Here is a 27,924-nt window from a genome sequence, read left to right as displayed (position 1 = left end):
TTAAGCCAAGAATTCTACGATCACTAGGAAATTGGTTCTCTTAGAAACCATTGAGGAGGACTCTTAAGAACTGTACTCAGGTTGCTTCAAAAGCGTTTTGCACCTAATTTGACCTGTGAAGTTGTTTAAAAAGAAACATATTTTATCAGCATTTGGCATTTCTGAACCCCCTGCTGGCTTTCTACACTTGCTAAAAAATGTGACATAAATGTCTGCCACCGACAGCTCGGGACAAGCAGAGTTCAGAAATGCTGCCTCTCCCGGTTTCCATCCTGTATTGTAAGGCTTGATTCAGTTACAGGCTTATAAGCCTTCGTGGAGAGGAACCTCCTGTTACGGCCCCCAGCCTCCTGGAAATCCATACAGGACTTTCCCTTTGGTATGTGAGCTCAGCTTTCAACCTGAAGGGCAGGAAATCAGTTAAAATCTGTCTTGAATAGGTGACAACCAGCTCAGTGGTTGACTAGTGGAATTCAGAAGTTAGGACATAGCCAGTTTTTGAGGTTTGACCTTGTAAATATATCGTAAACATCCTTCATCCCTTTTAAGGGAAACCTCCCTGTTCTTTGATCTACATTAATACTGAGATTCGTGTGTGTTCAGGTGCTGTTCAGTAATTATCAGGGTGAGAATGCCTTTGGTTTCTTTTCGAATGGTTCTTTAATTAATAGAGAATTTAAACTGGTTCTTTTAAAACTGTTTTCCCCCCAAAGAGCAAAATAACGCTTGTAAAGAATTTGGAAAGTACAGAAAATTTTAAATAAACCAAAGGAAAATCACCTAGAATCTCACTGCCCAGAGGTGTTTGGTACGCCAAGGGGTTTTAAGTTACAGAACGAACGTTTTGTTTGCCCTCATTTTCTCCCTTCTGAGTTCATAATTCGTTCCCCACAGACAGCTTTCCCATCACTTTTCGTTTAATGAAAGCAGGGTATGGATGAAAACCCAGCACTGGCACCTGGACAGTGAGAGACAGGACCAACACAAAAATTCAGAAGCTCCGGGTGTCCAGAATTGGGTGCCTGTCTTTTATGCTGTTGGTAGTTTTCTCTTTCTTTCTGTTTTTCCTTTGTTTAGGTATATCAAGGCATAATTACGTATGTAATTCAGGTACATTTGTTTATTATACGTAATTATATATATATTTAGGTACATTTACCTTTATAGCTTTATTGAGGTGTCATTGATATAAATTGCACATACTTAAAATATATGTTTGATGCATTCTGACGTTTGCATACTCCCATGAAACTATCACCACAATTAACATAATGAATGTATTCATCACCCCCTAAAGTTTCCCAGCCCTCCTTTGAAATCACTCCCTTCCACCCCTTCCTGCCCCGCATCCCCTCCAGCCCAGGCAGCCCCTGATATGCTCTCTGTCTACTATAGATTGGTTTGTATTTTTTAGAGTGTCATGTAGTGGAATTATGGAGGCATGTATTCACACATTGCCTGGCTTCCTTCAGTTAGTACGGTCATTTCAACATTATTCCATGTCGTCACATGTATCAACAGTATTTACTGTTGAGTAGTATTTCATCGTATGGATGTGCCACATTTTGTCTCTCCACCTGTTGACGGGCGTTTGGGTTGTTTCTTATTTGGGACTGTCACAAATTAAGCTGTGTGAACGTGTATAAACAGGTCTTTGGAAAGAGATGTTTTCATTTCTCTTGGGTAAGTGTGTAGGAGTGGAATGGCTTGGTCCTATGGTATGTATGTACTTAACCTGGACATAGACTTCCAGTCTGTTTCACACAGGGATCATGGCATCTTACATTTCCACTAGCAGTGAATGAAAGTTTGTCCCGTATGTCGCCTAATATTTGGCACGGTCATTCTTTCCAACATCAGCTGCTCTAATAGGCATAGCAAGTACTACCTTACCGTGATCTTAATTTGCACTTCCCTAATGACTAATGATGTTGAACATCTTTCCATACAGCTAATTGCCATCTGTATACTTTTTTGGCTGAAGCTTTTGCTTGATTTAAAATTGGGTGGTTTTCTTGTTGTTGGGTTTTGAGAGCTTTTTATATGTTCTGTGTACAAGTCCTTTATGAGATATGTAGTTTGCAGACTGTCTTGCAGTGGGGGGGAGAATGTTCTCTTCACAGTGTCCTTTGAAGAATTCCGCATCACGGGGCGCCTGCGTGGCGCAGTCGGTTAAGCGTCCGACTTCAGCCAGGTCACGATCTCGTGGTCCATGAGTTCGAGCCCCGCGTCAGGTTCTGGGCTGATGGCTCAGAGCCTGGAGCCTGTTTCCGATTCTGTGTCTCCCTCTCTCTCTGCCCCTCCCCCATTCATGCTCTGTCTCTCTCTGTCCCAAAAATAAATAAACGTTGAAAAAAAAATTAAAAAAAAAAAAAAAGAATTCCACATCTCTACTTTTTCTTTTCATCAGTCGTGTTTTAAGTGTTGTATTAAGTCTTTGCCTCACCAGTGGTCACAAAGGTTTTCTCTGTATTCTTTTACAAATTTGATAGTTTGAGCTTTCATACTGGTCAGTGATCCATTTTGAGTTAATTTCTGTTTGTGGTGTGAAGAATGGATTGAAGGTCCTGGTTTTCAGTATGGATATCCAGTTGTCCCTGTACTCTTTGTTCAAGAGATAGTTCTGTCTTCACTGAATTGTCTTTGCTTCTTTGTGAAAAATCAATTGACCATATTCATACGGATCTATTTCTGGACTCTGTTCTGTTACACTGATCCACTGTTCTATCTCAACACCACCACAGTGTCTGGATTGCTAGATGTTTAATAGTTTTAAAATCAGGTAAGTCTTCCAACTTTGTTCTCCTTTTTCAAAGTTGTTTTAGCCATTTTTTGGTCTCTGGCATTTCCAAATGTATTTTGGACTCAGTTGGTCAATTTCTACAAAAGAGCTTCCTGGGATTTTGATTGGTATTGTGTTGAATCTGTGAATTAACTTGGGGTGAACTGACATCTATACAGCGTTGTTTTCTGCCCCCGAACAAGGTATATGCCTCCGTTTACTTAGCCTTTCTTTAATGTTTTTAGCAGTGGCACTTAGTTCTCAGTGTACAAGTACAGTGTGCACATCCCTTGTCAGATTTGTCCCTAAGTATTGCGTATTTTTGGAAGCTGTTATAAATGGTAATATTTTTTGAATTTCGATTTCTGATTGTTTGTTCCTAGAATATAAAAATGCCAGTGACTTTTGGATATTGATCTTAGGTCTTGCGACTGTGGTAAATTTATTAATTCTAGTAACTCTGTGTGTGTGTGTGTGTGTGTGTGTGTGTTTTAAAGGTTTCTTGAGATTCTATGTAGAGACGATCGTGTGATCTATGAATAAGGACAATTTTATTTCTGCATGTCCAGTCTGCTTGCTGTTTCCTGCTTGTGGTGCCCTGGCCAGCACCTCCTTTACAGTGTTGAATGGATGTGGTGGACGTAGATGTCTCCTGCTTCACTTTAGGGGGAAGGCGTTTTATTTTAGTCTCTGGCTTTTACGTATGCTGTTAGCTGTAGAGTCTTATCATGCTGAGGCTGAGTGTTGTACTTGAATGTTAAGCCAAATTTGCATTCCCGAGATGAGCCCAACTTGGTCTTGATGTCTTATGATTTCCATGTATCATTGGATTTGCTACACATTTTTTAACTTTTGTGTTCATGATGAATATTAATCTATAGTTTCTTATGCTTTTGTCTGACTTTGGCATCAGGGTAATGGTGGCATTATGAAATATGTGGGGATTATTTTCTTCTGTTTCCTAGAAGAATTTGTGTAGAATTGGGGTTATTTCTTACATGTTTGGGCCTTGGAGTTTTCTCACGGGTAGGTTTTTAACTACATATTTAAGGTCTTTAATGGATAGAGGCCTCTTCAGGTTATCTTTTTTTTTCATCAGGGAGCTTTGATTAGTTTGTGTCTCCCAAGGAATTTGTCTTGTTGAATGTGTCGGCATAAACTTGTTCTTAATGTTCTGTTATCCTTTTTTAATTTTTTTAGGATCTATAGTGATTTTCTTTCTCTTATTCCTGATGCGCATGACTCCCCTCCTTTTTTCCTGATCAATCTGACTAGAGTTTTAGTCATCTTATTATTGATCTTCTCAGAAAACCAGCTCTTGGTTTCATTGTTATTTTGTTTTCTGTATCATTGATGTTCATTACTATTTTTATTATTCCTTTTCTCTTGCCCACTCTGGATTTAATGCGCTCAATTCTAGTTTCTTAAAGGGGAAGCTTAGGTCATTTAATTTGAGATCTTTTCCAGTCTTTTGAGTGCTATAAATTTCCCTTTAAGTACTGCTTTAGTTGTATCCCAGACATTTCAGTATTTCACATATTCACATTTATCCCAGTCAACATACTTTCTAATTGCCCTTGCGGTTATTTAGAGGTGTGTTGTTGAGTTGCCAAATGTTTGAGGATTTTCCAGAAATTGTCCTGTTACTGATAGCTAATTGAATTGTTGTGGTCAGAGTATACTTTTTATTGTTTGAATCCTTTTAAACTTGAGGTTTGTTTTATGTGCCAGAGCGTGGTCTAGCTTGGTGACTGTCCCACATCACTTAATAATTATTATTTACTTAATAAGGATGTGTAGTGTCTGTGTTGTCTTGTTTCTATAAATGCTGATTATGGTCAGTTATTTGATAATGTTGTTGAAGCTGTCTTCTATGTCCTTACTGCTTTTCTACTCATGCTATCACATTTTGAGAGAGGTCTATTGAAATGAAATACATTTGTGAATTTGGTTTTTTTCCCTGTTTTATTAATTTTGCCTTATGGAGCTCTTTGGAGCTCTGTCACTCACCTAAGATTATTATGACCTCTTGGTGAAGTGACTTATTTATAATTTATGAAATTACCCTCTTTATCCCAAATAATATGCTTTGTTCTGAAATCTACTTTGATGTAAATAGAGCCTCTCCAGTTTTTTTACGATTGATGTTTGCATGGTATATCTTTTTCCATGTTTTTACATTTAACCTACTTGTGTTTATACTTAAAGTGGATTTCTTGTATAAATAACCTATCAGGTAATTTTTTTCTTACAGTCTCCATGTTTTATTTGGGTAAGCCATTGGTATTTAATGAGATTATTAATACGGGTGGGTTTATTTTACCATCTTCTCATTTGTTTTCTATTAGTTCCATTTATTCCTTGTCCTCTTTTTCATCTTTTTCTGCCTTCTTTTGGAATGAGTAATTTTATGATTTTTAAAAAATTCTTTTTAATGTTTTACTTATTTTTGAGAGAGAGAGAGAGAGGGAACAGAGGAGGGGCCGAGGGAGAGGGCAACACAGAATCTGAAGCAGGCTCCAGGCTCTGAGCCATCAGCCCAGAGCCCGACGCGGGGCTCGAACTCACGGACCGCGAGATCGTGACCTGGCTGAAGTCGGACGCTTAACCGACTGAGCCACCCAGGTGCCCCGGAATAAGTAATTTTATGATATTTATTTATGATATGATATTTAATCTCTTTTATTGGCATGTTTTCTGTAACTTTGTTTTCTACTTTTAGTGGTTGCTTTAGGGTTTGGCGCGCATCTTTAAACGATCACAGTTTACCTTCAACTGATGTTTCGCTTGTGTGTGGTAAGGGCTTTGTGACGATGCACTTTTCATCTTCCCACTCCTGGCATTTGTGCTCTTGTTGTCGTTTGTTTTAGTTCTACCTGCCTTGTAATCAGACAACATACTGTGTTATTTTTGCCTTAAATAAATTATAAAGGTTTTGCTTTAAATAGTTAAGGTTTGTTTAGAGATCTTCTATACTTACCTGTTCAGTTACCATATCCACTGCTTTTGTTCCTTTACGTAGATGTAGATTCCCATCTGGTATTTTTCCTTAGGACCAAAGGACTTCCCTAACTTTGCGTGCTAGTGATGAACGATGCTTTTTGCTGTAATTGGTTTCATTCTCAGTCTGAAATGTCGTTATTTTGCCTTTTTAAAGCTAACCTTATTGTAGGTTCGCATGCAGTTGTGAGAAATAACACAAAGACATCTCATGTACCTTTCCCAGTTTACCCAGTAGTAACACTATTATTTCAGGATCTCAACCAGGGTATTGACGTCGATACAGTCACGATACAGAACATTTCCATCATTACAGAATCTGTCATATTCCCCTTTTGCAGCCAAGCCCACTTTCCTTGTGCCCCGACCTCCTCCTTTAACCCCTGGAAGCCACTAAACTATTTTTCATTTCTATAATTTTGTCATTTCAAGAATGTCATATATATACATATTGAGTTATGCAGTATATAACATTTTGGGATTGGCTTTTCAGTCAGCATAATTCTCTGAAGATTCATTTAGGTTGTATTAATAATTTGTGTGTGGGTTTTTAAAATTGTATTTATTTTATTGTTGAGTAGTAGTCTATGGTGTGGACATAGCATGGCTTGTTTTAACCACTCATCCATAAAAGGACATCTGGCTTATGTCCGGTTTGGGGATATTGTGAATAGAGCTGCTGTAAGCATTAGAGCATACAACATGCGTGTGAACATGTCTGTTTCTCTGGAGTAAATGCCCAGGACTGCACTCACTCGCTCATATGGTAGGCGCGTGTTTGATTTTATAAGAAACTGCCAGTTTTTCAGAGTGGCTGACCATTTTTACAGTCCTACCAGCAGTGGGTGAGACTTCCAGTTTCTCTGCATTTAAAAGAAAAAACAAATTTGTTTATTTAAATTTATTTATTTATTTTAAAAAATTTTTTTTTCACGTTTATTTATTTTTGAGACAGAGAGAGACAGAGCATGAATGGGGGAGGGTCAGAGAGACAGGGAGACACAGAATCTGAAACAGGCTCCAGGCTCTGAGCTGTCAGCCCAGAGCCCGACGCGGGGCTCGAACTCCCGGACCGCGAGATCGTGACCTGAGCCGAAGTCGGACGCTTAACCGACTAAGCCACTCAGGCGCCCCTAAATTTATTTATTTTGAGAGAGAACGGGAGAGAGAGAATCCCAAGCAGTTTTCGTGCTGTCAGCACAGAGCCTGGCACAAAGCTTGATCTCCTGAACCGTGAGATCATGACCTGAGCCAAAATCAAGAACTCTGACCCTTAAACCGCCTGGGCCGCCCAGACGCTCCAGTGGTTTCTCTGCGTTTTTGCCAGCATTTGGTGTTGTCACTGTTCTTCATTTTAGCCGTACTGATAAGTATATAATGATATCTTGTGGTTTTAATTTGTATTTCCCTAATGCCTAAAGGTCTTGAACTTGTTTCCATGCATTTATATGCCATCTGTATGTCCTCTTTGGTGAAATGTCTCTTTGCTATCATTTGCTTATTCTCTATTGCAGTCTTGGTTTTTATTCTGTTGAGTTTTGAGAGTTCTTTCTATAGTTTAGGTAACCAGGCCTTTGTTGGATATACAGGTTCCAAATAGTTTCTTCTAGTCTGAGGCCTGTCTTTTCATCCCCTTAACAAGGTTTTTCACAGAACAAAAGTGTTTAATTTTAGTGAAGTCTGATCTTTCCTTTCATGGAATTTGCTTTTGGTTTAGTTTATGGTTTTTTGTTTGTTTTTTAGTTTATTTTTGAGAGAGCGCACACAGGAGGGGCAGAGAGAGAGAGAGAGACTGAGTGAGCACAGGAGGGGCAGAGAGAGCCTGATGCAGGGCTCAAACCCCTGAATGGTGAGATTGTGACCTGAGCCAAAATCAAGAGTCGGATGCTTAACCAACCTAGCCATCCAGGCGCCCCTAGTTTAAGTTTAGTTAAAAGTATCTTTGCCTAGTTCTTGATCCTAAAGATTGTCTCCTGGTTGTTTTTTTTTTTTTGTTTTTTTTTTTTTTTTCTAAAAATGTTATACTTTTACACTTTAGGTGTGTAATCCATTTAAGTTAATTTTTGTATAATGTGAGGTTTGGGTGAAGTTAGTTGTTTGTCTATAAATGTCTGTTAGTCCAGCACCACTTGTTGAAAAGGCTGTCTTCTCTCTGTTGAATTGCTTTCACATCTTTGTAAAAAATCACTTGGGCGTATTTGTGTGGGTCTGTTTCTGGGTTTCCTATTCTGTTCTCTTGAAGTATATGTCTGCCCCTCCATACAGTAGCTATGTCATAAGTCTTGATATCAGATAGGATGATTCCACTCATTTATTCTCTTTCAAAACTGTTTTAGCTATTCTTGGTGTTTTGTCTTTCCATGTAAATTATAGAATAATAGTGTCTATACCTACAAAAAAAATCTTGCTGAGATTTTGATAGGAGCTGTGTTAAAGCTGAATCTCAATTTGGAGAGAGTTGACATCTTCACTTAGGTTGACATTTTCCATCTGTGAATATGGTATGTTTCTCCATTTATTTAAATCTTCCTTACTTTCATCCCTGTTGTGTAGTTTCAGCATGTTTTGTCTTATTTTGTTAGATCTACACCTGAATATTTTTTGAGGGATTGTAAGTGGCATTATATTTTTAGTTTTGGTGTCCACATGTTAATTGCTGGTATATAAAGATACATTTTATTTTTGTATGTTAATCTTATATTCTGTGATCTTGCCAAACTCACTTATTAGTTCTAGGCATTTTTTTTTTTTAGACTCCTTGGATTTTTCTATTAGTCCTGTTACAGGCAAGTATGGACAGTTTTACTCATTCCTTACTGATTGGTATGCGCTTTATTTCCTTTTCTTGTCTTATTTCACTGGCTACAATTCCAGCAGTATGTTGAGTAAGAATGAGAGTGGACATCCTTGCCTTGTTTGTTATTAGAAAGAAGAGCAGTTAGTTTGATATTAGCAGTAGGTTTTATGGTATATGCTCTTTATTAAGTTAAAGAAGTTCTATTTCTGTTTTTCTGCTTTCTGCTTTCTATCATGAATAAGTGTTGATTTTTGTCAAATGCTTTTTCTATATCAGATTGATGTGATCATGTGATATTTCTTCTTTAGCCTGTTAATATGGTAGATTATACTGGTAGATGTTCCAATTCCAGTATTCAGTTGTCTTTATATCCCTGGAATAAACTCCATTTGGTCATTGGAGTTAGTATTATTATTTTTAAAAGTTTTTATTTAATCTCCCAGTCCTCATCATAACTATTTCACCCATCCCACTACTCACCTCCCCTCTGGTAACCATCAGTTTGTTCTCTGTAGTTAAGAGTGTTTCTTGGTTTATCTCTCTCCCTTCTTTTTTTCCCTTTGCTTGTTTGGTTTCTGAAATTACACGTGAGTGAAATCATGTATTTGTTTTTCTCTGACTTTTAGTGTTTATCTTGAGAGAGTGAGATTGCACATGTGCACAAGCAGGGGAGGGGCAGAGAGAGAGAGAGAATCTCACTCAGGCTCTGTGCTCTCAGTAGGGCCTGATGCGGGGATTGATCCCACAAACCACAAGATTGTGACCTGAGTTGAAATCAGGAGTCCGGACGCTTAACCAACTGAGCCACCCAGGCACCCCTGACTGACTTTTTATGCTTAGCATTACACTCTCTAAGTACGTTCATGTCATTGCAAATGACAAAAATTCATTCTTTTTCTGACTTAATATTCCATTGTGGGTATATATTCCATCTTCTTTATCTGCTCATCAATCAGTGGACACTTGGGCTGCTTCCATATCCTGGTTATTGTAAGTAATGCTGTTGTGAACATAGGGATGCATTATGCATGAATTAGTGCTTCTGTATTCTTTGGGTAAATACCCAGTAGTGCAATTGCTGGATTGTAGGGTAGTTCTATTTTTAACTTTTTGAGGATGCTCCATACTCTTTCCTAGAGTGGTTGCACCAGTTTGCATTCCATCGACAATACACAAGGGTTCCGTTTTCTCTGCATCCTTGCCAACACTGTTGTTTCTTGTGTTGTTGATTTTAGCCATTCTGACAGGTGTGAGGTGGTAACTCATTATGGTTTTGATTTGCATTTCCCTGACGATGAGTGGTCACGAGCATCTTTTCACGTGTCTGTTGGCCATCTGGATGTTGTATTGGAGAAATGTCTGTTCATACCTTCTGCCCATCTTTTAATTAGATTAGTTGTTTTTTGGGTGTTGAGTTTTACAAGTTCTTTATATATTTTGGATTCTATCCCTTAATGGGATATGTCATTTGCAAATATCTTCTATTCCATGGGCTGCCTTTTAATTTTGTTGATTGTTTCCTTCGCTGGGCAGAAGCTTTTTATTTTGATGAAGTCCCAATAGTTTCTTTTTGCTTTTGTTTCCCTTGCCTCAGGAGACATGTCTAGAAAGATGTTGCTATGACTGATGTCAAAGAGGTTACTTACTGTGCTCTCTTCTAGGATTTTTATGGTTTCAGGTCTCATATTTAGGTCTTTAGTCCATTTTAAATTTGGTTTTGTGTTGGTGTAAGAAAGTGGCCCAGTTTCATTCTTTTGCATGTTACTGACAGTTTTCCCAGTACCACTTGTTGAAGACACTTTTTCCAATTGGATATTCTTTTCTGCTTTGTCTAAGATTAATTGACAGTGTAATTGTGGGTTCATTTCTGGATTTTCTTTTTTTTTTTTTTAATTTTTTAATTTTTTATTTTTATTAAAAAAATTTTTTTTAATGTTTTATTTATTTTTGAGACAGAGAGAGACAGAGCATGAATGGGGGGAGGGGCAGAGAGAGAGAGGGAGACACAGAATCTGAAACAGGCTCCAGGCTCTGAGCTGTCAGCACAGAGCCCGACGTGGGGCTCGAACTCACAGACCGCAAGATCATGACCTGAGCTGAAGTCGGACGCTTAGCCACCGAGCCACCCAGGCGCCCCCATTTCTGGATTTTCTATTGTGTTCTATTGATCCATATATCTGTTTTTGTGCTGGTACCGTACTGTTTTGACCACTACAGCTTTGTAATATAACTTGAAGTCTGGAATCGTAATGCCTCCAGCTTTGCTTTTCTTTTTTTTTTTTTTTTTTTATTTAAAAAAAAATTTTTTTTTTTTCAACTTTTATTTATTTTTGGGACAGAGAGAGACAGAGCATGAACGGGGGAGGGGCAGAGAGAGAGGGAGACACAGAATCGGAAACAGGCTCCAGGCTCTGAGCCATCAGCCCAGAGCCCGACGCGGGGCTCGAACTCCCGGACCGCGAGATCGTGACCTGGCTGAAGTCGGACGCTTAACCGACTGCGCCACCCAGGCGCCCCTGCTTTTCTTTTTCAAGATTGCTTTGGCTATTTGGGGTCTTTTGTGGTTCCATACAAATTTTAAGATTGTTTGTCCTAATTCTTTGAAAATTGCTGTTGGTATTTTGATAGGGATGGCATTAAATGTGTAGATTGCTATGGGTAGTATAGACATTTTAACAATATTTTTCCAGTCCATGTGCATGGAGTGTCTTTCCATGTCTTTGTGTCCTCTTCTGTTTCTTTCATCAGTGTTTTATAGTTTTCAAAGTGCAGCTCTTTCTCTTCTTTGGTTAGGTTCATTCCTAGGTATCATTGTTTTTGGTGCAGTTGTAAATGGGATAGACTTGTTAATTTTTCTTTCTGCCGGTTCATTATTGGTGTATAGAAATGCAACAGATTTCTGTACATTGATTTTGTATCTATGACTTCACTGAATTCATTGGTCTGTTATAGTAGTTTTTTGGTGGAGTCTTTTCAGGTTTTCTATATTGAGTATTGTGTCATCATCTGCAAGTACTGAAGGTTTTACTTCTTACCAGTTTGGATGCCTTTTATTTTGTTTCATGTCTGATTGCTATGGCTAGGATTTCCAGTACTGTGTTGGATAACAGTGGTGAGACTGACATCCCTGTCTTGTTGCTGAACATAGAGGGAAAGCTCTCAGTTTTTTCCCATTGAGGATGATACTAGCTGTGAGTTTTTCATACATGGCCTTTATTATGTTGAGGTATGTTCTCTTTAAACTTACTTTGTTGACAGTTTTATCATGAATTGGATGGTTCATGATCGTATGGTTTTGTTTTTTTAAATTGATGTGATGCATTACATTAATTTGCAAATACTGAAAATTATTTCAGTACTGGTACTGGGAAAACTGTCATGATTGGATGGTATCATGATCGTATGGTTTTGTTTTTTTAAATTGATGTGATGCATTACATTAATTTGCAAATACTGAACCTCCTTTGCAACCCAGAAATAAATCCCACTTGATCATGGTAAATGATTTTTTTAATGTATTGTTGGATTCAGTTTGTTAGTATTTTATTGAGGATTTTTGCACCCATGTTCATGAGGGCTTTTGGCCTGTGGTTCTCTTTTTAGTGGAGTCTTTATCTGGTTTTGGTATCAGGGTAATATTGGCCTCATGGAATAAGTATGGAAGTTTTCCTTCCTTTTTTGTTTTTTAGCATAGCTTGAGAAGAATAGGTATTCTTCTTTAAATGTTTGGTAGAATTTGCCTGTGAAGCCATTTGGCCCTGAACTTTGGTTTGTTGGGAGCTTTTTGATTACTGATTCAATTTCTTTGCTGGTTATTGGTCTAAGTTTTCTGTTTCTTCCTCTTTCAGTTTTGATAGTTTGTATGTTTCTAGGAATTTATCCATTTCTTCCAGGTTGTCCAACTTGTTGGCACATAGTTTTTCATAATATTCTCTTAACTGTATTTCTGTGGTGCTGGTTGTTTCTCCACTCTCATTTGTGATTTTATTTGAGTCCTTTCTCTTTTTTTCTTGGTAAAGTCTGGCTAGAGGTTTATCAATTTTATTGATTTTTTTTTTTTTTTTTTTAAAGAACCAGCTCTTGGCTTCACTGACCCATTCTATTATTTTTTTAGTTTGTGTGTCATTTATTTCTGTTCTAATCTATATTATTTCCTTCCTTTTGCTGGTTTTTTGTTTTGTTTGTTGTTCTTTTTCTAGCTCCTTTAGGTGCAAGGTTAGGTTGTTTATTTGAGATTTTTTTTTTTTGCTTCTTGAGGTAAGCCTGTATTGTTGTAATCTTCCCTCTTAGAAGTGCTTTTGCTACATCTGAAAGGTTTTGGACCACTATGTTTTCATTTTCATTTGTTTCCATTACTTTTTAATTTATTAAAAAAAAACCCTTTTTTGAATATTTATTTTGAGAGAGGATGTGTGTACATGCACAAGTAGGAGGGGAACAGAGAGAGAGAGAGAGAGAGAGGTGGAAAGGGAATCCCAAACAGGCTCCATGCTGTCATCCCAGAGCCTGACACAAAGCTCGATTTCACAAAACATGGGATCATGACCTGAACCAAAATCAAGAGTCAGACACTTAACTGAACCACCCATGTGCCTCTACTTTTTAAATTTCGTCTTTGATTTCCTGGTTGACCCATTCATTGTTTAATATGATGTTTTTTAATCCATGTATTTGTGGTCTTTCCAGATTTTTTCTTGTGGTTGACTTGTAATTTCATAGTGTTTGGTCAGAAAAGATTCATAGTATGATTACAATCTTCTTGAATTTGTTGAGGGTTGTTTTGTGGGCTAATGTGTGATCTATTCTGGAGAATGATCCATGTGCACATGAATGTGTATTCTGCTGTTTTGGGATGGAATGTTCTGAATATGCCTGTTAAGTCCATCTGGTCCAGTGTCGTTCGAAGCCTTTGCCTCCTTGTGGATGTTCTGTTTAGATGATCTGTCCATTGATGTCAGTGGGGTGTTAAAGTCCCCTACTGTTATTGTGTTATTATCAATTAGTTCCTTCATGTTTATTATTTACTGTTTTATATATTTGGGTGCTTTCATGTTGGGTGCATAAATATTTATAATTGTAGTATCTTCTTGTTGGGTTGTCCCCTTTATTATTATTGTTTATTTTTATTTTTATTTATTGTAATGTTTATTTTTGAGAGAGAGCTAGCGTGAGCAGGTGTGCGCACAAGTGTGGGAAGGGCAGAGAGAGAGACACATATACACACACACACATACACAGAATCCGAAGCAGGCTCCTGGCTCGGAGCTATCAGCACAGAGCCTGATGCAGAACTCAAACCATGAACTGTGAGATCATGACCTGAGCTGAAGTTGGACACTTAACTGACTGAGCCACCCAGGCACCCTGTCATCCTGTGTCTTTTGATTGGAGTGTTTAGTTCACTTATATTCAAAGTAATTATTGGTAACTATGTATTTATTGTCATTTTACTACTTGTTTTGTGGTTGTTTCTGAAGATTTTCTCTGATTCATTCTTGTCTTTCTCTCTTTCATGGTTTGCTGGTTTTCTTTGGTGATATATTTGGATTTCTTTTTCTTCTTTGTGTATTTATTACTGGTTTTTGATTCGTGGTTACCATTAGGTTTGTGTATAACATCTTTTGCATATAGCAGTCTATATTAACTTGATGGTTGTTTAAGTTGGAACCTATTCTTTACTCCTTTCTTCCTCACATTTTAGGTATATGGTGTCATATTTTACATCCTGTTGTTAGTTTCTTGACTGATATTTTACAGAAATATTCATTTTTACTGTTTTTGTGCTTCCTACCTTCATATTGTCATTTTTGGTCTTTCTTTTCCACTCAAAGAGTCACCTTTAATACTTCGTGCAGGGCTGTTTTAGTGGCCACTAACTCCTTTAGTTTTTGTTTGTCTGGGAAACTCTTTCTCTCTCCTATGCTGAATGGTAGCCTTGCTAGATAGAGTATTTTTGGTTGCAGGTTTTTCCCATTCAGCACTTTAAATATATTATGCCACTGCTTTCCGGCTTGGAAAGTTTCTACTGAAAAATCCGCTGGTAGCCTTACAGGGTTTCCTTTGTATGTAACAGCCTTCATTTGTCTTGCTGCTTTTAATATTTTTTTTTATCACTATATTTTGCCATCACAATACGTCTTGGTGTGGATCTACTTTTGTTGATTTTGTCGGGGGTTCTCTGTGCCTCCTGGATCAAGATATCTATTTCCTTCCCCAGATTAAGGAAGTTGTCAGCTATTATTTCTTCAAATAAATTCTCAGCCTCTTTTTTTCTCTTCTTCTGGGATCCCAATATGAATGTTATGTTTGATGGAGTCACTGAATTCCCTAAGCCTATTCTTGTTTTGCATAATTCTTTTTTCTCTCTTTTGTTCAGCTTGGTAACTTTCCATTACTCTTTTAGGCCATTAATTTGTTCTTCTGCTTCTTCCAACCTGCTGTTTATTCCATCAAGCATGTTTCTCATTTCATTTATTGAGCCCTTTATCTCTGCTAATGGTCTCACTGATGTCCTCCACTCTTTTCTCAAGTCCAGCTAGTATCCTCATGATCATTGCTTTAAATTCTCCGTCAGCTGTGTTACTTAAAACTGTTCCACTCAGATCTCTGGCCATGGCCTTCCTGTTCTTTCATTTGGAGCAAATTCCTCTGTCTTCTCATTTTGTCTAAGTCCCTGTGCTTGTTTCTGTGTGTTAGGAAAGTGACCTATGGTTCCTGGTTTTTGAGGGTAATGACTTTATGGAGAGGTCACATAGTGCCCCGCAGTGTAGTATCTCCTGTTCCCCAAGGCCTGGCGCTGCCAGGAATGTCTCCACCGTGAGCTGTGTGTGCTCTGCTGTTGTATTCTGGCCACTTTACCTTTCAGGCTGATTGTCTGCAGAGGCTCTCTTTGCCTGTTGTGGGCAGTGTTTGGTCCCTGGCCTGAATGTGATGAGTTTTAACTGGGTGTGCCCTGATCTGCTTGTAAAATGAGACCTGTTGCTGCTGCCACCCAGAACTGAGGCCTTGAAAAACTCCTGGCGGGGGGCGATGGAGGTTAGCAGGGGTTTAGTTTGGTCTTCTGGGGGAGGGACCTGCTGCACTGGGACTGTGGCAAGTGTGACTGGGAAGGGAGGTTCTTCCAGAGCATGGGGGGGGCGGGGGCGGGGAGGGCTTAGCGTCAGCATGTTAGGTAGTGAGTGTTGGTGCTGTCCTGGTTCCCACAGGTGGCTCCTTGTTTACACTGCAGGGCAGAGGGAAGGAAATGCTGGTGGCCAGTGTCTTTGTTCCCAAGGGGGTCTCTCTGTGAACACTCTCTTTCTTGGACATGCTCTGTGATGAGCAGCTAACCTCCCTACTGTGTGCCTCAGGCACTCGTCAGATCTTGTTTCCACGCTGTAGGTCTGTTTTCTCCAAGAGCAGCAGCAGTGTCTTCTGATCTCTACCAGAGCCACTTACTCTGACCTTTAAAACTCCAGGCTTTAAACCCTTCGGGTGGTAAAAACTCAGGAAATTTGGAACCTTTTGCTTTGCGAGCCAGTTGCTCTGGGGATTCTTCTCCCCTTGCACTGCCCTGTGTGCCAGTATGTCTCTTGCCCTGCCCTCTTCAGTGACTGCAGCTCCCTCCCTACTGCAGGAGCCACATTTTCTCTCCCAGTCTGTGGCTCTGCTCTTCCTCCTCCATGTGGCCTCTCCTCTGCCTCTAGTTGTGGAGTTTGTTCTGCCAGTTCTCAGATCAATTTCTAGGGTATTTGGGATGACTTGATAGTTATCTTGTATTCGTGGGATGAGTCGAGCCTCGGGTCCTCCTAGTCCGTGGCATCTTCCCCTCTCTCCTCTGATGCGTAATCGTTTTTGAGTTTTGCTGAATTTTACTTGTAATATTTTATTAAGGAATTTTACATATCTATTCATGAGAGATGGTGGTCTGTTTTCTAACTTTGTACCATATTTGTTTGGTTCATTATCAGGGTAATACTAGTTTTATAAAAAATGAATTTGGGATACATTAACTCTGGATTTTTGAAGAGATTGTGTGGACTTGATGTAGGTTCGTATTTAAACATTTGGTGGCCTTTATCAGTGAAGCTATCTTGGTCTGGAGCTGTACTTTTTGAGAGTTTTTAAATTACAAATTCAGTTTTTTGTATTTGCAGGGTTTTGTTTCTGATATTGGCAATACCCATACGTTGCCCTTTCAGCAATGCTTTAGCTGTGTCTCTGCATTTTTGATATGTTGTTTTTTCATTAGTTCAGTGCATTTTTAAGTTTCCCTTGATATTTATTTTTTGATCCATGGATTATATAGAAGCATGTTACTTAGTTTCCAGGTATTTATTGATTTTCCTGTTATCTTTCTCTAATTTCCATTATGATTCCAGTGTGGTAGAAAACATATCCTTTATTATTTCAATTCCCTTAAAATTTTTAAATGTGTTATTTATTTATTTTTATTTATTTATTTTTTGAGAGCGAGGGAGAGCTCAAGCGATCACGTGTGCACAAGCAGGGGAGGGACAGAGAAAGGGGAACAGAGCATCCAAAGCAGGCTCTGCACTGAGAGCAGTGATCCCAGTGAGGGGCTCAAACTCACAAACCGTGAGATCATGACCTGAACCTAAGTTCAGCACTCAACTGACTGGGCCACCCAGGTTCCACTCTCTTCAATTTTTTGAGGTTTGTTTTGTGGCCCAGGATATGGTCTATCTTGGTATATGTTCCATGAACCCTTGAAATGAATTTGTATAGTGCTGTTGTCTGGAGTGTTCTATAAGTTGTCCATATCCCATTGGCTGATGATATTGCTGAGTTCTGTATCCTTGCTGATTTTCTCATTGTTCATTTATTGACAGAAGGATGTTGAGGTTTGCAGCTCTAGTTGTGGATTTCTCTATGTCTGTTTTCAGTTCTATCAGAGTTTGGTTCATGTGTATTGCAGCTTTGTTGTTTGCTACAAACACATTGAGGATTGCTGTAAGTTTTTGTGTGTATGTATATATATATATGTGTGTGTGTGTGTATAGGTATGTATATATACACATAAATGTATATATATGTGTGTGTGTATATATGTATATATGGAGGTATCATATGATTGAGTCACGTTATCCCATCTACTTTGTTAATCTGGGTTTTTTTAATTGGTATATTTAGAACATTTACATTTTTAAGCTTATTGACAAATCAGGACTTAAGTCTGTCATTTTGTTTTCTCTCTGTTTTTTGTTTTTATTTCCTTCTCCCTGCCTTTCTGTGGGTTATGTGAATATTTTTTTATAACTTTGTTTTGATTTATTTTTAACATTTTTGAGTATATGTAGTCTTTTTAGTGGTTACTCTAGGTTTGCATTATATATACATAACTTATCAGAGTCTACTGGTGTCATTTTACCAAATAAAGGTAAGTGTAGAAACCTTAACTTCTACCTCTCTTTAGTCTCCCCTAATTGTCAGGTAATTAAATATTTCGTCCACTTACATTTAGAACCATATCAGTGACAGTGTTATAATTTTTTTGATCGTCACATAAGTTAGAAACTTGAGAAAAAGAAAGCCTATTATATTTGCCTTTATTTTTTGTTACTATTTCTTTCCTCCTTTTTGATGTTCCAGGGTTTCTGTTTTTAAAAAATCATTCCCTTTTTGTTGAGAGAATTCTTTTAGTCATTCTTTTAAGGTATGTGTACTGGTGACAGATTGTCTTTGTTTTTTTAATTTTTTTTTTAACATTATTTTTGAGAGAGCGTGAGCAGGGGAGGGGCAGAGAGAGAGAGGCAGGCACAGAATCTGAAGCAGGCTCCAGGCTCTTAGTGGTCAGCACAGAGCCTGACGCGGGGCTTGAACTCAGGGACTGCGAGATCATGACCCGAGCCGAAGTCGGATGCTCAACCGACTGAGCCACCCAGGCACCCCCAGATTTTCTTAGTTTTTGCTTCATCTGAGAACGTCTTGATTTTGCCTTCATTCCTGAAGGGTATTTCCACTGTGTATAGGGTTCTGGGTGCATACTCCTTTTCATTCAGACCTTGAAAATTGTGTCACTTCCTCTGGCCTCCACCATTTTTGATCTGAAGTCTGTCATTTTTCTTGTTTGTTTCATACACACACACACACACACACACACACACACACACACACACACTTTCATAGGTAGTGTACTGTTTTCTTTCACCGCTTTCAAGATTCTGTCTTTAGTTTTCAGAAGTTTAGTTATGATATGTTTGGGGATAGGTTTTTTTTTCCTGTTTGGGGTTTGCTCAGCTTCTTGGATCTGTAGACTTCTATTTTTTACCACATTCGGGAAATTTTCAGCCTTCCTTCTGTGTAATATTTTTTCAGCCCTCTGGGGCTCCTCTGGGAGTCTGATGACATGTGTGCTACATGTTTTGTTAGAGTCCCACAGGTCCCTGAGGCTCTGTTCATTGCCCCACCCCCCCCTGCCCCCACCAGTCTCTTTTCTCTCCATTCTTCAGAGTGGGTAATTTCTGCTGTTCTGTCTTCATGTTGACTGATTTTTTTCTTCTGCAATCTCTATTCTTCTAACTTATTCACTGAGTTTATTTTGATTATTGTATTTTTTGTTTCTAAAGTTTCCACTTGGTTCTTTATATCTCCTATTTCTTTGTTGAGTCTTTCTGTATTTTTCAGTTGTTCCTAGTGTGTTTGTGATTATCAGCTGAGCCATTTTTATCTTGGTTTCTTTAAAACCTTTGCTAGATAATTCTGACATCTGTATCATCTCAGTGCAAGCATCATCTCTTTATTGTCTTTTTTCACTCATTTGAGAAATGATGAGTGATTTTCAGTTGAAACCTGGACGCTTTTGTGTTACAAGTTTTATGTGGATCTTATCTAATGATTGCTTCGGCGGGCTTTCTGTGATAGCACTCTGGCAAAGGAAGTAGTATTAGGTTGAGGTAGAAGTCCAGGCTTCTGCCCGTGAAGCATGGGGGCAGGGGGAGGTTGGGGCTCCTCGTTCCTGCTCTCCACCTGGTCTCCACTGACACCACAGCAGCTTTGTACCGCTGGGTGATGTTGAAAGTCCTGATTCTGATACTATCCCAATGGCGAATTGGAGGGAGTCGTCTTCACTACCAGGGGCTGGCATACAAGTCCAGGTTCCTCACCTGATCTTTGCTGTGGGATGAGGTGTGGTTGTTATCACCCCACATGGATGAAAGTTCTAGCTCCTAATCCACCTTCTCTAACACTACTCCGAGTGGGTGGGGTGGGTGCCCCATTGCAGCCTGGCAAGTGGAAGTTTAGGCTGCCTACTTGGCCTTTGCTGGCCTAGGGGTCTGGGAGTCATTGTTTTTCTGTGGTGTGTGGCTAGAGTAGAGAATTACTGTCCAAAAGTTTTCTGTCTTGCCACGCTGGTCTTTTGGCTGCAGAAAGCAGGCTTTCATTGGGGCTTTATTCTGTTTGTTGGTGTTTCCAGGTTGCTAGCTTCTTTAGCTCTGGACTATCTGAGGCACAAAGAAAACCCAGGGAACTTGCCACAATGTCATTCTTTGGGTTCCACAGTTGCTGGCTTGTCTTTTCCTCTGTCTTTCACTGCCTTCTTATATTTGTTTTACAGACAACGTCCAGGGCTTTTCTATTTCGCAGAGGGATGGGAGGAAGAACCTCTCCTCTGTCTTCCCAGAAGTGAAAGTCTCATCTTTGTGTTAGAAAGATGTTTTCATGGGGCCTAGAATTCTGTGCTCTATACAGTGTGAGAAGAACATTATTCTTCTAATACCTGAAAGATGTTACTGTGCTGTTTTCTGTTCCGTGTTGTTTCTGACAAGAAGTCTGTTGTCAGTTTTAGCTTTGTTTCTGTATACATGTTTTGTTTGTTTGTTTTACTCACTGTTTTATGATGCTGTCTTTATCACTGTCCTAAGCAGTCTGAGTAGTTTTTGTGTAGTTTTCTCGTGTCTTTTTCTGTTTGGGACTTACTGAGACTCTTAGATCTGTAGACGTACTGTTTGAAATTTGCATGACTTCTAGTCATTTAAAAAATTTTTATTTTTGTCGTTAGAGTAATGTTAAACTTTTTGGTGCACAGTTCAATGAATTTTAACACAGGTATAGATTCATGCAAACCACCACCTTTTCAGGAAACAAAACTGTAGCATCATTCTAAAAATCTCCTTTGTGCTCTCTATAGACAGTCATTATTTCCTGAAATACTCTTTCCTTCATACTCCAATTATATGTATTTTTAGGGATTAACTTGGAGTCCCACTGCTCACTGATATGCTAATGTTTTTGTTGTTCTGAGTTTGTGTGTGTATGTGTTTCGTTATGGATTATTTCTGTTGCTAAGTCTTCAAGTTCACTAATGTTTTCTTCTCTTCTGTCTAATCTGTTATTAATCTCATCAGTGTTTTTCATCTCAGAGATTCTACCTTTCACCTGTAAAGTACATTTGGATCTGTTTCCATGGCTCCCCCTAACATGCTTTTGCTTTTTTCTACCTCCTTGAACACATGAATGTGTATATAATTTATTTTTTAATGTCTTTGTCTCTTGATTTTATTATCTGTGCCATTTCTGGGTCTGTTTCTGTTTATTTTCTCCATGTTATTGGTCATTCCTGCATTTTTCGTGCCTTGTAGTCTTTAATTAGAATGTTATGTTTTTGGGTGTGGAAGGTTTTTTTTTTTTCTTTTTGATTCCTATAAATAATTTTTGAGCTTTATTCTGGGACACAGTTGTATCAGTTGGAAAGAGTTTGAACCTTTCAAGGCTCTTTGTGAGGCAGGTACTGAGCAGGATTTAGTTTAAGGTGAGTTTCTCAATCTCAGCACTACTGATGTTTGGAACCAGATAATGCTTTGTTGTGGGGGGTGGCCTGGGCTTTTTGTAGGATGGTTAGCAGCATTTGTGGCCTCTACTCATGGGATACCAGTACAACCAGTTAGTCATGAGCTAAGAATGGTTTTCACGTTTTTTAGAAGTTGTAAAAAGGAAGAAATGTGTAACAGAGACCCCTGTACATGTCCAACAAGACCAGAATATTTACAGAAAGGCTTTGAACTTCTTGTATGGACACTTTTTTTTAACTGTTTGAGACAAATGGTAGTATAAGAGAAAACCTATTTTTCCCAGTATAAAGAGAAGTTAAGGGCACAAGCTTTGAAAATGAAGAAAATATTTGAGTTCAGCATGTGTCATCCATTTAATTTGACATTGGGCAAAGTTTTAACTCTCGGAGTCTCAGTTTTTCTCTTATGAAATTGAGCCAGTATATATTGATCACTTAGGCTTGTTGGAGAATTAGGTGAGAATGAATGAAGCTAGCTCAAGGTGTGACACACAGTAGCCATTGTCATTAATTCATTTCAGGAGTGTGCCCCTTATTTAAAGTAGTCCGTGGTGTCTGTATAGCCATATTTTGCTAATTTGGAGGATTATGATCTGTTATCTTTCAGGTCACGCAGAAGGATTTTGTATGATGTGTACCATGCAAGCACATATCACCCAGGCACTCAGTAATCCTGGGGATGTTATTAAGCCGATGTTTGTCATTAATGAGATGCGGCGTAAGTATCATCGCTAGTAATTTATTTCAGTATTTATTAGGTAATTGGTCTTAATGGCCCAACTGGTAAAAGATGAGCCCCTGGTGTATTGCAGAAAACAAACGTCTTATCATACGTGGCTATATCTTTAATTCATAACAAATTTTCAGTAAAATGTTTAGTATAGAAACACATTTTGAAACCCTAAAAGATGACAGTGTAATAAAGTATTCAGTTTAGTATAAGCAAATTTAAATTTTTAAAACTCACTTTTTTAATAAAATCATTGGTAAGTTTTACAGTGATTTTTTTTTTCCCCTAGTTATTTGGATTTCTATGCTGAGTTATACTATAATATTGTCCCATAGGTTTCTTTAAATATTTTTGGATTCGTTTCAATTCAGTGAATATTAACCTATAGCGTCAGGAATTATCAAACTTGAGTTAACTCTGCTCTTAAAGCAACATTTAAACTCATAACTGAGCAAATTTGTAGATAAATTTTGCTTTTTCTATTTAATTTTTAAATGACTTTAAAATTTTCTTTTGCATTATAATGATCCTGATAGGGTGCTTGAAATTTTTTAACACACTTTCTGTGTGTTTTTGCAGTAAACTTTTACATCATCTTAATTAACTGAGTTAGGAGAAAAAAATGCATGCAAATAAAAAGGAAACCCTAACTGTTAATCTGGAATCTAGCTGCGTAATTACAGGGGTGGATAATTATACAGTGACAATCTATAATCCTTTTGCCTAAAAAGCTGCTCAAGATTAAGAGGTGTTCTATTGGCCCTTGGCTTTATTAACAGGCCAGAGGAGACAGTGCAAACATTTTTTAAACAGTGTCAGATCCCGGCAGAATTTTAGCCAGGGGTAATTTTGTTTGTTTAATTTTGTGTACATAAAGAACGATTAATATTTTTAAACCTAGACTTTAAGAAAAGGTCATTGCTGTTTGCACCCATATTCACGAGCTCACATAACCCCCTGACATGTGGTTGGATCAAGAGATTGCCATTTTTGTAGGCAGAACTGGCGGAACACTGGCAGTTTCCTGTGACTCCAGCGAATTTGTATTTCTATATATTCATCTATAGAACTTGCTCCGTTGATGCTTTATTGTGACATTGTTTATACTCTTGCGTTTCATTATGTCATTCTGTGTTGCAGCTGCTCAGTTAGAAATAGGGCTGCAGGGCTGCCGTGGAACTGAGATGCGGGGTGTTCTGTGGGTTATTGGGACAGAAGCGTAGACATTTATGTTTGCCGTGAATTCTCTTAGGGAGCCCTAGCACCAAATTTAGTAGGATTGTGGGCACTAACGTCACATTGTGAACAAATTTTTGAGACCATACAGCCAAAGTTGAATTTAGTCAGCTATAATTTTATTAACTTGCTGATGACCTAGAGTCTCTGGGCTCTCAGGAGCTCTAGCCCACATGCACTCGTAATGGTCTTCAGGGGCATGGTTCTAGCCATTCTCAGGCAGTTTGTGTTAGTCAACTCATAAAGTAATTACAGGCGTTTTCTAACCGACAGATGGTCACGGGATGGAAGGTCTGGGGGGATGGGGGCACAGCCGAGGTGGATTGTATGTGATGATAAAGCTCTGTCTTCACTTAAACTTCACAGGTATAGCTAGGCACTTCCGCTTTGGAAACCAAGAAGATGCCCATGAATTCCTTCAGTACACTGTTGATGCTATGCAAAAAGCATGCTTGAATGGCAGCAATAAGTGAGTACAGCAAAGCATCGCTCACGTCTTCCCTCGACATCGCCGGCTTACCGAGTTCAGTCTCGCCTTTTATGATGAATGCGCAGAGCTCTGTGTTTGCTTCACTTTTGACCTTACGCTGCCTCTTCCTCACATGATTGCCATTATTTTTAAGTGGTTAGGGGCACTTGGGTGGCTCAGTCAGTGAAGCGTCCGACTCTTGATTTTCAGCTCAGGTCATGCTCTCACGGTTCGTGAGTTCAAGCCCGACGTCGGGCTCTGTGCTGACAGTGCTAAGCCTGCTTGGAATTCTCTCTCTTCCACTCTCCTCCTCCCCCTGCCCCTCCTCCCACGCATGTGCACACATGCTCTCAAAGTAGATAAAATAAACTTGAAAAAAAAAATAAAGTACCATGTAAAAAAATAAAATGGTGAAAATATTTTAAAGGTATGCTTACTGTAACAATTTGGATTTAATAACCGGTGTCAGGGATTGGATATTGGTTTTGCCGTTACTTAATTTCTGAGCACCAGCATCCCTTTGCAGATCTAAAACTAACCACTTCTCCTTTCTAGTTGTGCCCAGCATTTTTTCTGCTCATCTCCAGCCTATGAAATTTGTGTGTGTTCCCTGCATCTTAGTCTGGTCAGTTACCAATTTCTGCAGTTTCTTCCTTAAAATCTAAATGCAGACTCAAGAGGAAGATTGCAAATACAGCTAGATACCAAATCCCAACCCACTTGCTGTTGCCTGAGCACACCTGGTAGATCTCCTGTTCTGCTGGCCCTGCCTCGGCTGGGCTCCGCTTGCCCGGATGACTGACCCCAGAGCAGAGGAGAACGCTCCGTGTCCCCTGCCTTCACCAGCGGGGCCACACGCCCAGCGGCACAGTCTTGCCGCTTGCTTCCAGCACAGGTGCCTGCCTCAGTGTCAGGTCCCTTCTCAGAACTGTCCTACCTCTTTCGGGTTGCCTCCCCAAACCCTCCCTGCGTTCTGGTCCAGACAAGACTATTCTCTGGCGGCCTCGCATTCTGGTGTCTTTTTATTTTGTGGCTTCTTATTTGAAGTCTCGTTCTTATATAGAAGTCCATGCTTTTAAAGCTTTGTCGTAGCACCTGTAATTTTTGTTGAACTCTTGTCTCCTATCACTTTGTTTTTCAGATTAGACAGACACACCCAGGCTACCACACTCGTTTGTCAGATATTTGGAGGATACCTAAGATCTAGAGGTAAAGTCTTGTTTAAAAGTTGGTAAAGTGGGGGCGCCTGGGTGGCTCAATTGGTTAAGCGTCTGACTTCGGCTCAAGTCATGGTCTCACGGGGTCTTGAGTTCGAGCCCCGTGTCGGGCTCTGTGCTGACAGCTCAGAGCCTGGAGCCTGTTTCAGATCCCTTGTCTCCCTCTCTCTCTACCCCTCCCCTGCTCACACTCTGTCTCTGTCTCAAAAATAAATAAACATTAAAAAAAAAAAAGTTGGTAAAGTGATGCATGCATGTGGTTAAAAAAGTGCAGGCGGACAGGGTTAGCAATGGAAAGTGTGCCTCCCAATCCAGCCCAGACTCCCAAACCCCTTCCTCAAAGGCAACCCATGTCTCAGTTTGTGGTCCATCCTTCCAGCACTCTCCTGTGCGTGAGCACACTGGGAGTATGTTAGATAGACCTCTCTCATTTTTCTCTTAACATTGGAAATCTTGGTCCATTTAAGTACATGTGGGTAACAGTCTTTCACAGCCGAAGTAGAATTCCACTTGAGCCCCCTTGTGACAATGGATATGGAGGTTGTTTCAAACTTTTTGTTACTGTTCTTCCTGTCAGTGAATATCCCTGTGCAATGCCTTTATGTTCATGTGAAAGTGTAGAAGTAGGATGAATTCTTAGGATTAGAATTTCTGCATGAAAGGGTATGTGTTCTACATCGTGGTACTGCCATGTCGTCCTTCTAGGAGGTTCTACCCGTTCCCTTTCCAACCAGCAGTGTGTGTGGGCTGCATTCTCGACACTGACTCACAGTGTGTGTGGTATTACAGTTGTTTGCCCCATCTGAAAAAAAAAAAAAACAACGTACTTTGATTTTTTATTTTGAAGTGGTATTTTTGTGTTCTGTCGTTTCAGTAGTTGGTCGTGCCATAATGATGACGCTTTGCTTATTCTTTGCATTTTATTTTTGTTTCAGTTAAGTGTTTAAATTGCAAAGGTGTCTCCGATACGTTCGATCCGTATCTCGATATAACGTTGGAGATAAAGGTAAGTTTGCTAATTGTGGCGGTGAGATTAGGAGAAGGCAGTCAGACTTGATGTAACTTTGTCTGTAGTTCATTTATAACTCAGACTACACGTGCTAGGAAATACAAATTGAAAATCTTACTACTCTGAGACTTGATTCAGAGGAGATTATGTCAGATTTGGAGTAGGTATCTTACAGACGTAGAACACTTAATCTTTTTCTCGCCTTTGACTTTTCACTTGGCATCATGACAAAACCAGAATCTGATGCCTGGTTTAGCCCAATTTAGATGATGGTAATTTTTTAGAAACTCTTTGGCTCCTCGCATTGTCTCAGCTCCTATTTTTTGTTAAGCTTTTTATTTTTCTGATTACAAATGTGCTCCGTGCTTAACGATAGAAGCGAGAAACATTGCGGACTCGTAGGCGGTCCCGTCCCTCAGAATGAGCCCTTCACGGTGTGATAGAAACTGTTGCAAGCATGTTACTCATGCTTCCAGGCCGGCGTGACATCTCAGTTGGGCGCGTGACCGCCTCACTGCGTGTGCGCGGGGACGGCCGTGCCGTGAGCGGCCGCCTGGATCCTGGCCGGTGCGTGTTTGGTGCGTCCGGTTCCATGCTAACTTAAACGACGCCGCAGCGAGCAACTCCTCACGGACGGTTCGCTTTAATCTGCTTGTTTCTTAGCCAGCGGAGATCGCTGGTTGTGTACGTGTATGAAAGTGAACGTCGTGATGACAGGAAATGTTCTTTTTCCCAACACACCCCCATCTGCTTTCATACCTTTGAGCCCTCTTTTTCCTTTTTGCTGTCAAGTGTCAGTGAGAGGTGCTGTGGCGCTGACGCTTCTCCTCTCTCCCCAGGCTGCTCAGAGTGTGAACAAGGCGCTGGAGCAGTTCGTGAAGCCCGAGCAGCTCGACGGGGAAAACTCGTACAAGTGCAGCAAGTACGTGGTCTGCGCGGCGGGGCCGGACTCTCGTTAGCTTTTCTGTCGCCCGGAAGGCGCCGGGCCCCTCTTCCTCGAGGGCCACAACGCCTGGTGTCTCAGTGCTCACTCTCTCGAGAGGGTTGCCCTTGGGAGACACAGCGGGCGCCGCCTTCCTGGGCAGGTTTGCCCGGAGCGGGAAGCACACAGCAGCCGCCGCGTGGGAAGGCACGGCCTGGGCAACCGTCCGTGGCGGGCGGGGGAGGCGGTGATGGAGTGGGAGTCCCCCTCACCCGGGGTAGTTAAGGCTCTTTCTGGTTCTTACCCAGGATTTGGGGTAGTATCTGCTAGAAACCTCTAGTTTTGATTACTCATTAATATGTTTGCCCGTGAAGTCAAGAGAGCCTGTATTTTAAGAAAGTCCTATTTCATAGGTTTTAATAGATTTTCACTTTAGCGTCAGGTGGTGTAGGTAACCATTATGAGGTACTCGTTTTGCGAGGAAAGAAGTTGCCTACTACCGTAGGCATTTCTCCTTCGTTTAAACTTCATGGACACTCTAATCTTCACTTTTATTCCTTTTGTCTGTGGATAGGGCTTTGTCTGCAAAGAATTGTATCAGCCTGAAAATTTCAGTTTGTTGTGAACCGAGAGAAGTTTGTATTAACCTAATTTTAAAAATACCCGTTTCTATGTGGCTTCTCGGAAATTGTTCTAGCTTCCTTTTTTCTTTCATGCTAATTGAGCAATCTCCCCTGTATTGTAAGTTTTAGTATTTTCACTGTTGGTTGAGAAGGCTGCTGTTTCTTAGCTAGTATCTTTCTCTTGGGTTTGGTGGGAAATGTTTGAAAGACATAACCAGGGAAAGACTAAAATACCAAAAATGTGTGTGTGTGTGTACACACACACATATATATACACACACACACATATATACACGTGTGTATATGTGTGTGTGTGCGCACATGTGTATATACACGTGTGTATATGTGT

General features: G+C 39.7%; 1 protein-coding gene across 6 annotated transcripts in view; it reads left to right on the top strand.

Annotated features, from left to right (window-relative positions):
• USP42 (ubiquitin specific peptidase 42) overlaps window positions 1–27,924 on the top strand; it is a 71,814-nt gene that overhangs the window by 30,206 nt on the left and 13,684 nt on the right. For all 6 annotated transcript variants that reach the window (XR_007147794.1, XM_047838773.1, XM_047838772.1 and 3 more), the window contains 5 exons: window positions 21,977–22,087; window positions 23,702–23,804; window positions 24,946–25,013; window positions 25,957–26,027; window positions 26,870–26,952. Coding sequence is in view for 5 of the 6 variants with exons in the window: in XM_047838773.1 (XP_047694729.1) it covers window positions 21,977–22,087; window positions 23,702–23,804; window positions 24,946–25,013; window positions 25,957–26,027; window positions 26,870–26,952 (436 nt within the window). In the remaining variant the exon portion in view is untranslated. The remainder of the gene's footprint in view (window positions 1–21,976; window positions 22,088–23,701; window positions 23,805–24,945; window positions 25,014–25,956; window positions 26,028–26,869; window positions 26,953–27,924) is intronic.

This window comes from Prionailurus viverrinus, chromosome E3 (genome assembly GCF_022837055.1).
Source record: "Prionailurus viverrinus isolate Anna chromosome E3, UM_Priviv_1.0, whole genome shotgun sequence".
In the NCBI taxonomy this organism is placed as follows: Eukaryota; Metazoa; Chordata; class Mammalia; order Carnivora; family Felidae; genus Prionailurus; species Prionailurus viverrinus.
Note: the sequence above shows the minus strand (reverse complement) of the source record. Positions and strands in the feature narration are given on the sequence as shown.